We start from the raw sequence: 10,639 nt of genomic DNA on the forward strand, positions 1-10,639 counted from the left end.
GATTTATTGATTTTCAGTTACCGGCAGTAAGTACTGGGTTTTTTGGGGGGGAACAAGTCATCATTCTACAATGGACCCCAAGGTCAGCAAATTTTAAAGATATCTTCCTGATTCAAAGAATGAATTTGCCAATGGCTAATGTTGTGTGTCCAGTGCATGTGTCTGCGGAACACTGCACACCTGCCAAGATGTTTTGTGATGTAGTGTGATCGAGAGACTGCAAGTTCTTTGGCAAGGATGTTGGGGAGCTGTGTTTTTTTTTTTAAACGTAGGTGTGTTTTGGGCCAGTGGCGTAACTATAAATTCTGCTCCCCCCTGCCAAAAAGTTTTTGGCGCCCCCCCCGGCTCCTCTCCGGCGTGTTTCCCCAGCGTGTGACGTCATCACATAACGGAGAAGCTAAAGCAGGAGAGAGGAAGAGAGACCAGCATACACTGATGCTTCCCTTGACTCTGACACATCCCAGGCCGCCCTAGCACGCCCATCCTGTACACAGTAGCCAATAGCCGGCTGTGTACAGTAAATTTAATCAGTGGGAGAATTTTGTCATCTCTGCCATTGCCGCACCCGCGCTGTGGCTGACTCGCCTCCAGTGCTCAGCCAGTGGGCAGCGGCAGGCAGCAGCATGTCAGTGCGTCGAGCGGGTGCCAGCGCCCAAACAGACCCCACTGCTGCTTGCTCTGCCAAACGGCTGCTGGGGCTGCCTTACAGTAGTTACGCCACTGTTTTGGGCATTATGGAGAATGCTGAAGCCAGCAACTGTGTCTTTTTAATCAATTGAACTGGCTCCAGCAGATTAATCATGGTGGACATTTTTAGCAACCAGAGGCTTGCTCGGTGAAATCATGGTCCGATCAATGTTCCCAAAGTTTGGCCAATGCTGCGTCTTTGAACACATGTAGTAGGTAATAGAAGCTGTTGGTAAGTGACTACTTCTTTGTAGTCTCTATCTGGGCCCCTTCCTCTCTAGGCAACAGATCAATAGACTCTGGGAATTGGGGTCACTCGGAGACCCTAGCACTGTCGAAGAGTCTAGTGCACATGCGCCGCAATGCCATTTTCTTGGTGGTTTCTGCACCGCTGCGGATGCCAGGACTGCTGAGTGTAAGTATTTATAGAAATTCCAGTGCTTTGTATTCTCTGTTACTCTACATACAGAAGACAGTGATGTTCTAGATGTTATTGTCCCACGTTTGTACAGAAAAGATTTTGGAAATATTTTTCATATTTTACAGCTACATCGTTATCTGCGGAATGAGAGAACTATGGATGGGGATCCACTTTTTGATAACAATGGAGATGTAGTTACCCCATATAAAATTATAAATTGGCAACTTTTCACAGAGCATTTAGACATAATACATGTCGGTCATACAATTGAAGAGAATGGAAAACACTTAAACTTTTCTATTACGCCGTATAACATTATGTGGAAAAACTACAACAATGAGGTCCGACAGATATGCGCCGTTTCTTTTTGTTTAATATAACAATGTGTAATCTGCCAAGTCTTTAATGCTTAGTAGAACTGTCATGGAAACATTTGCAGAATTGGAACCACTTCTGATATCTGGACTGTTGCTTCGCCTTCCTTCTCCAACACTCAAGATATGTTTGCATTGTTCTGGGATGTGGTAAATCTAGAATGTCAGTGATAGCGCTCAAATTTATCTGGTGGGTGTTGCTGGATAATTTCCAGTGGTGGATGTGGGGAGCTTCTGAGTAAATGGGTATGTCCAAATTGCCCTGTGGATAGAACTATATTTTTTTAGAGGGATACTAAGCGCTCACCCTTGTAAGACTGAGATGAAAAGATGTTTCTGTAAAAAGACTGTACTTATTTATTAATTAAACTAAACTAATAATGTATTAATATGGTACAAAGGGGTCCCTACAAGACACTCTCAAGTCCCTTGTGATACCTCGCTGGCCTTATTCCTGTGAAGAAGCCCAGGACATTACATTATATATTAATACATTATTAGTTTAGTTTAATTAATAAATAAGTACAGTCTTTTTACAGAAACATCTTTTCATCTCAGTATTTTATTGATTTTGCATCATACATAACTTAAATCACACCACAAGGGTGAGCGCTTAATATCCCTCTAAAATAAAAATGTAGTTCTGAGATGTGACCACAGTTAGACACTTCGTGGCTGAGCATACATAGAAGTGCAAAAATCGGCTAATAATGATTTTTGCATTTCTACGATCAAAGCCGAATGAGGCCCAATGTACTTTGACACCACTTTAAAAAGAATAAATGTCGGGATGAAATAGTGTCCGTGTTTGCTGGAGGTGCAGGAGGCCGGCCCAACTCAGACATTGTTTTAAAGCGGTAATCATTTACGAGGCTTGGTTTTGTTTGTAAATAATTGCTGTTCTAAAAAATGCTCTAGTTCAGCCGGGTCCTGGGCCAAGGGATAAATACACCAGAAAAGTGAAACACGCGTGAAACAATTTTTTCCCAAAATCATGCAGATCAAAATAAGCTTTTATGGCAGCGTATTAGAGGAAGTAAGGACACCTTCAGTGTCAAACATTATCCACTGTGTATGAGGAGGATGACCGTATCAATCTCTAAGGCTGGTCTCTTGTCTGCTCTGGTTCTCCTCCTTGACTGAGCCCATGAGTCCCCTTTTGTCGTGTTGCTCTACTGGGTTATGGAATGGAAATTGCTGGGAGCCAGTGTATCAGTTTATTAGGCAAACACCATTTGATCCACTCCTCACAGCAAAGATGAAACGTTGAATAGTGGACTCTCCTATTGTGGGAGAAAATCAGCTCCTGTATGTATGAACATAAGGAAGCCAGGTATAAAAAAAACTTGGCCACCATTTTTCTTTCTGCAACAAAGCTGCCGTCCATTCCATAAGAAAGAGAAAAAAAAATTCTATGACCTGTTTTGGAGAGGTCCATAGAGACAAAATGTTTTTTTTTTTTTCTTTTTTAATGGCTGATGTCAGCTTTATTAACAATGAACGAGAAACTTTGGAGAGTACATTAATATTTTCCTTTTTGAAAAATATTATTAATGCTGCAAATGGGAACAACACCTATCTCATGCCCCTTTCCCACTGCAGCCTTAAAACGGTATGTTGCCGATTTTTGAGGGCAAAATACCGTTTAAGGATGCAGTGGGAAAGCTCCAGAGTTGAAATACCGTTTAAAGTTAAACGGTACTTCAACCCGTTTTCAGAGCAGGGTTTTACACGGTAATCTACCGTTTAAGAGGCAATGGGAATGCATCTTAAACGGTAGAGATGATGGCTGATTTTTTCAGCCATCATCTCCGTGTGTGTACGCTGCCGGGCTGAAAGATTAACCACTTTCAGCCCGGCGGTACACCCCGCTGCCCCCCCCTTCTTTAATACTCACTTGTCCACGCTGCCCCGCTGTGTCCGGCTGGCTGCTGCTGCGGCTGGATGCCGTTAGCGACGCTGGCTGGGTCCGGCCACATGCCCCGCCTCCCTCCGTCCTGCTCCACACGGAGCAGCACTGGCCACCAATGTTTTATTTTGTAAGCCAGTAATATATAGATTGCTGGCACATGCCAGCAATCTATATATTTCTGGAACCACTGGGCACCAATGAGAATCGTAAGGCAGTAATATATAGATTGCTGGCACATGCCAGCAATCTATATATTTCTGGAACCACTGGGCACCAATGAGAATCCTAAGCCAGTAATATATAGATTGCTGGCACATGCCAGCAATCTATTTATTACAGGCACCACTGGGCACCAATGATTTAGTTATTAGGCAGTAATATATACATAGCTGGCACTGGCCAGCAATGTATATTTTACTGTCCACCATGGGTTAAATTGAGCCGACACATAGCACAAATGTTGACGGCTGCGGGATTTGTACGCACCACTGGCCCCTCCCCCTCCTTTTATTATGTGAAAACAACTGTAGGTGTGCACCTTTTTAACCCTGAAAAGCCCATTAAAGTCACAGGCACTCATTTGTGCTGTAAAAACGTTTTGAAGAGCTAAAACGTTTTACCTGCAATAGGAATGGTACTTAAATGGCATTTAAAACTGTAATCTGCTGCAGTGGGAATGCTAAATACTGTTTAAGATTACCTGTAACTTAAAACGGGTCTGCAGTGGGAAAGCAGCATCAGAGATTGAATTAGAACCACCACAGGCCTGGAAAATAAGTACCCACCCTCCTCTTGGCATGTGTGCATCATCAGAAGGAAATACATTGACATTGACAAGTTTCTTATCTCTAGGTCCCGAAGTCTCAGTGCTCAGAGAACTGTAAGCCAGGAGCTATGAAAGTGCTGATGTCCGTTATGTATTCCTGCTGTTATAGCTGTGTCCAGTGCTCCGAGGGGGAAATATCCAATGTGATCGGTATGAGTTAGATATACATGTGTTTATCCTTCAAAATGACCTGCATTATTATTATTATCTTTCATGTATCTACCATGTTGAATTTGCATTTTCAGTGGACACAGAAAAATAAATAAAAAAGATGCCCAATGCTAGCAGTCTATGAGACACTGCATGCCGAGAATTAGAATTTAGAATTAGAATCAACTTTATTGGCCATGTATGCTTGCGCACACTAGGAATTTTTTGTTTATTACAGTGCAGCATCAAGCAGGGATGAAAAGGGGGCGGGACATTACATATATTACATAAAGACATTACATGCATTTCATTTCTAGCTACGACTATGGTGTTCAGGTCGCCAAGTAGGGACACGTTGTTTGGCTGTTGATATTGGGATTGCGTTTGCTTTGATTGGATTGTTCAGGTGATGGCCGGCTAACGGAAAGAAGCTTCTTGCGGATCTGGACGTTTTGACGGGGATGGACCAGAACCGTCTTCCGGATGGTAGGATGTCGAACAGGTTGTGACCGGGATGCAGCTTGTCCTTCGCGATCTTCTCAGCACGTTTCCTTACCCTGGATGAGAACAGATCCCTTATCGGGGGGAGGTCGGTTCCTATGATCCTTTCCGCAGTCTTCATTACCCTCTCCAGTTTTTGTATGTCGTTCTCACTTGCGCTATCATACCAGATTGTGATCAAGGAACATAAGACAGACTCCACAATGACGGTGTAGAATACACACAGCAGCTCCTGTGGGATGTTGAATTTCATGAGTTGCCTCAGGAAGAACAGGCGCTGTTGGGCCTTTTTGATGTTTGTGGTTATGTTTAATCCCCATCTTAGGTCACTGGACATGGTTGTCCGTAGGAATTTGAAGGATTCAACCCACGACACCACTGCGTTGGCTATTGTTAGCGGGACTAGTGCATTTGTTTTTTTCCTGTAGTCGACCACCATCTCAACTGTTTTGGTGGGGTTTAGATCGAGGTTGTTGCTGCTGCACCACTGTGTCAGCTTCTCCACTGCATGCCTGTACACGGTCTCGTCGCCATACTTGATTAGGCTGATGATAGTGGTGTCATCTGCAAATTTGATGATTTTGACTGACTGCTCAGCTGAGGTCCAGTCATTCGTGTAGAGAGAAGAGCAGAGGGGAGAGGACACATCCTTGGGGGGCTCCAGTACTGTTTGTTCCTGTGCTGGACGAGAAGGCGCCGGCTTTGACCACCTGTTACCTTGCCATTAGAAAGTCCACCATCCATGAGCATGTTGATCCTGGAACTCCTAAGGAGAGGAGTTTTGGCTGCAGGATGCCGGCGACAATAGTGTTAAATGCTGAGCTGAAGTCCACGAATAGGACTCTCGCATAGGTGCCTTAGTGGTCGAGGTGTTGTAAAATATGGTGCAGCCCGAGGTTGACCGCATCCTCTACACTTCTGTTCCCCCTGTAGGCGAACTGCATGGGGTCAAGGTGAAAGTTCGTCACTTCTCTCAGGTGCTTCAGTACTAGTCTTTCGAATGCTTTCATGGCCACTGAGGTTAGGGCAATTCGCCTGAAGTCATTTATGTCCTTCGTGGGTGTTTTCTTAGGAACCAGGACGATGATAGAGCGTTTGAAGCAGGCAGGAACCTTGCACAAGTCCAGGGAGGAGTTGAATATCATTGTGAAGATGGGGGCGAGCTGAGCTGCACAGGTCCTAAGGCTGGATGGCGACACACCATCTGGTCCCGCAGCCTTCTTAGGTTTTATTCTTTTGAGTACTGCTTCTACCTCCCTTTGGTCCATGTGGAGGGCCTGGGTATGGTGGTCTTTGTGATGGAGTGAGGGAGGTACGGCCTGCTCAAATCTACAGTAGAACTTGATCAGGTCTTCTGCAAGTTTATGGATGGTTTCAGACTGTGGTTGGGCTTTCTTGTAATTTGTGATGGTTTGCATGCCCTTCCATACTGCCACAGTGTCCTTTGCTGTGAGGTTGTGAGTCAGCTTTTTTGTATATTCCCTTTTTGCTAGTTTGATACCCCGAGTCAAGGAGTTCCTGGCTTCTTTGTATTGTGCCCTGTCCCAGCTGCTGTATGCCTCCTCCTTGGCTTGGTGGAGTTTCCTGAGCTGACTACCGAACCATGGCTTGTTGTTGTTGAAGGATCGGATTTGCTTGTTTGGTACACATAGGTCCTCGCAGAAGCTGATGTAGGATGTGACTGCATCCGCTAGTTCATCTATGTCAGAGGCAGAGACTTCAAACACCGTCCAGTCAGTGCAATCGAAGCAGGCCTGAAGATTTGTTTTTGCCTCGATTGACCAATTTTTTACAGACTTGATAACAGGTTTAGCAGTCTTTCTGAAGAGGTTGAAGCCTGACCGTCACTGAGGATTCGGCGATATGGTCTTCCAGCCAGGTTTTTGTGAAGCATAGGATGGAGGATCTTGCGGTGGCCGACCTTGCGTCTTGTGTTAGCAGAGACAACTCATCCACCTTGTTAGTAAGAGATCTGTGTTTGATAGCAGGATTGCTGGGAGGGCAGATCTATGGCCTTTGTGTTTCTACCTAACAGCGATTCCGGCCTGGCAGCCCCTATTGCGGTTACTGCACCATTCGACCATGCCAGACTTCTCTGCGAGCCGCAGCTTTGCTGCATCCTTTCTGCACAGGGCAGCAAGGGCAGCGTGGACTGTGAGGGCTGACAATCTGCCCACCTCCCACTCCGTATTTGTGGTATCCAGTATGATGAAAATACTTTTGCTCATCAGCAAAGATATACAGTCAGAGGGTACTCTGACTCACACCATACCAGTTGGCTCCAGGCCTGGGTTGCCTGGTAGTATCTGGGAAGTTGGTTCCACTGCTAGGTATACCCAGCTGTATTGCCAGTAGATATAGGTCTCATTCTATAACCATATAGCAATGGGCAGGTCCACCATCAGCGGGGGTACTGTGGGTCCTGGTGTCCCAGGCACAAACAGAGGGGAGGTGCCTCCTGTGGCAGCAGTGTTGATTGGTGCCACCTGCTGATTGCATTTTACATATGGAGCAGGTTGTGAGCCAATCAGAACTCACGGACCGGCTGCTGGTCAGGAGCTGCCATAGCACTAGCTCCTGATTGACTTCTGGTCCCCAAGCTCCGATAGGCTTGGGGCCAAGTCCATATGTGAAATGTCGCCAGCGCTTTCGCTACCTCGCTCCAACTGGTGCTCCAGCTGCAATAAGCAGTTCATGGATCTGTTCCGAGCCCCTCAATGTATGATGGCAGCCCTGGCAGTGGGTACTAGGAAATAGTGCAAACAATTAAATAAGTGCATTTTATCTTTAGCACAATACCGATTTCAGCTTTTGCTTGGGCCTAAAATAATAACTAGGGCATGCTAGAACTTTTAGAAACATTCCCCATCCCACGCATAATCTGCTGATATTCATTTACTGGCATTGTACACAAACATGAATTAGGCCCTAAATGAGGCCTATAAACTGCTATTACAGTAAGAATGTATCAATGTACGCAGTGTTTGTTTAGCTTGGTGCGCCAATGTCACTAATCAGCTGTTCTGTATGTGGTTTTATTGTTCCAGACAGTGAAATATGCCTGAAGTGTGCTGACCATGAGTGGCCCAATGAGAAGAAGACTCAGTGTGTTCCCAAAGAGCTGGAATTTCTGTCCTACACAAATGACACAATCGTTGTTGTTATATTGATAGCATCTTTATTTCTTTGTATTTTAACTTTTATGATACTTATTATATTTATTTTGCACCATGACACACCTCTGGTGAAAGCCAATAACAAGAACCTGAGCTTCCTTCTCCTGGTCTCCATCATGCTGAGCTTCCTCTCTGTGCTCCTGTTCCTCGGACGTCCCGTAGATGCCACCTGCATGCTCCGTCAGATCTCCTTTGGAGTCCTCTTCTCAGTGGCCATATCTTGTGTCTTAGGAAAAACTATAATGGTTTATATTGTATTTAAAGCCACCAAACCAGGAAGTCCATGGAAAAATTGGGTCAGCACCAAATTGTCTAATTGTGTAGTATTGTTGTGCTCATCCATCCAAGTGATAATATGTGTGAGTTGGTTGACTATCTCCCCACCTTTCCAGGAGCTGGACACTCATTCTTATCTGGGAAGGATCATTGTTCAATGTAATGAAGGATTAGTTGTTGGATTCTACTCTGTCCTGGGTTATATGGGAATCCTGGCAGCCATTAGTTTTATTACAGCTTTCTTGGCCAGGAAGTTACCGGACAGCTTTAATGAGGCCAAATACATCACCTTTAGCATGCTGGTCTTCTGCAGTGTTTGGACTACCATGATCCCAGCTTATCTCAGCACCAAGGGGAAATATATGGTGGCTGTGGAGATCTTTGCGATACTAGCTTCATGTGCTGGACTTTTAGGTTGTATATTTTTTCCAAAATGTTACATTATCTTATGGAGACCGGAACTAAACACAAGAAAACATCTACTTTAGAAAGAAAATAATCTGTGTTAATCTGTGTTTGTACAATAAAAAAAATAAGTACTACTAATGATAATGATTATTATTATTATTATTATTATTATTATTATTATTATATGACTCATGAGTTGTGACAGGATGAGGATGTCATTATAAAGTTTAAGGGAACTCAGGTGGTGGTCATTAGCAGAATAATGTGATATGAGAGATACTGAGGAAGCCATGGTTTAAATGTAGCAAGAGTAGAGAAGTTGTAGGCTTTGTAGGTTAATGATGGTTATTACATTTGCTGTGAAGGATACAAAGTCAGTTGAGGTACTGGTAGTAGGATGGAAGCAGAATAGAAGAAAATGGAGTGGGTGGTAGAGTTGAGGATAGACTGAAAAGGGCATGAGATGGGAGTTCAGAAGGCCAAAGAGGAGCAGAGCACAGTGGTCTAGATGAAAATGATGATGGGTTGAAGGAGGGTGTTAAAGGTTGAAGAAGGTCTGATGCAGGAGATACTGTATTATTGAGGTAGAAGTAGCAGGAGTGGGAGCGGGATTGAATGTAGGGTTAAAGATAAAAAGGAGGACAGAATTGAAGATGACACCTAGAGAGTGCACTATGGGAATAGAGGAAAGGGACATATTACATACAGATGGAGAGAGGCACGTTGTTAGGAAAAAAACATAATGACTTGATTTTAAGTAAGAAGGTGTCACAGAGAGTGCAAATAAATCCTTTGCATACAATTGAACCTTGTTCTAGTACTTTCTAATTTTCCACATTCCCAAATACATTGCATAACTGTTACATTAGAATTATGGGTACTTATGTAATATCTGGGCTCCCGTTTTTCTTATGAGACCGCGTCCCCTCGCGGGGCTCGCTGCGCTCGCCACACTATATAAAATCAACTCCATGCGTAGTTGGATAGTAGGGGTTTGAAAAAATCGGGTGCATTTAACATGGGAGCCCAGATAATACATAAGTACCGAATTATGAGATGTTAGACATACACAGTGGGTACCATAAGTTTGCACTGACTTGGGGAAGGTAAGCTTGGTGAATGGTCCATATAGTTTTCATGGTCCTCTCATAATGTTTAGTGGGACAGTGGTTGAAAAATGCTGAAAACCGCTGGTGTAAATGATCAAGTGTATTCAGGAGAGAAATAGCTTGGGGCAAAGTGATAATATAGTGATGGGTTTACAAATTCAAAGAATTGTTTGATACATGAAAATTACATGGGAAAACTGATACTGTGTGCCACTCAGGTCAAATACTTTGAAATCAAGCTGAAGACCTTTGTCACTAAAATGGTGAAGTTAGAGAGTGATGGAGGGAAGGATGGGTTGCCGCATAATGGAAGATAGGGTAAATTTTTTGGTAGATCTGTGCATATCTTTATTGCTAACCAAGAAAGATAAGTCCTGTGAAAAAGTAAATGGTCAAGGATAGTAGAGGGTATGTCCTAGGTTTTAAGAATGTAGTGAGACATGAGGAGATTATGGGATGAACAGAGCAGTAGCTAAGTTGCCATAGAAAATTGGACATTCCATAGGTCACATTAGTTGTGTCTATTTTGTGGAGACAAAAATGGGAGTGTTTACACAAAGAACATCATTTTGGGGAAAACTTTACTCTTAAAGACTTACTGTATGTATGCACCATAGCAGAAAAATCGGGCAATTTCCAATTATCAAGCGTATCAATAATTTTCATTATGAAGGGAAAGAAATTGGCATACTGAAGGTTGGAGAGATCCAAAGGGTACTTGTGTATTATCACGGCGCCCATCGCATCGCATCGCATACCACTAATTAAGGTATGCGATGGCATGCAATGGACCCGATTT

The 10,639-nt window shown here is 43.7% G+C and overlaps 1 protein-coding gene across 1 annotated transcript in view; it reads left to right on the forward strand.

Annotated features, from left to right (window-relative positions):
* The window catches only part of LOC146064917 (vomeronasal type-2 receptor 26-like), a 30,251-nt gene extending 21,440 nt beyond the window's left edge, over positions 1 to 8,811 (forward strand). Inside the window, exons 3-4 of the mRNA XM_083178932.1 lie at positions 4,247 to 4,370; positions 7,919 to 8,811. Of these exons, the coding sequence (XP_083035058.1) occupies positions 4,247 to 4,370; positions 7,919 to 8,811 (1,017 nt within the window). The remainder of the gene's footprint in view (positions 1 to 4,246; positions 4,371 to 7,918) is intronic.
* The last annotated feature ends 1,828 nt before the right edge of the window (positions 8,812 to 10,639 follow it).

The sequence above is a fragment of the Crinia signifera genome, chromosome 3, assembly GCF_055691185.1.
Source record: "Crinia signifera chromosome 3, ASM5569118v1, whole genome shotgun sequence".
NCBI lineage: Eukaryota > Metazoa > Chordata > Amphibia > Anura > Myobatrachidae > Crinia > Crinia signifera.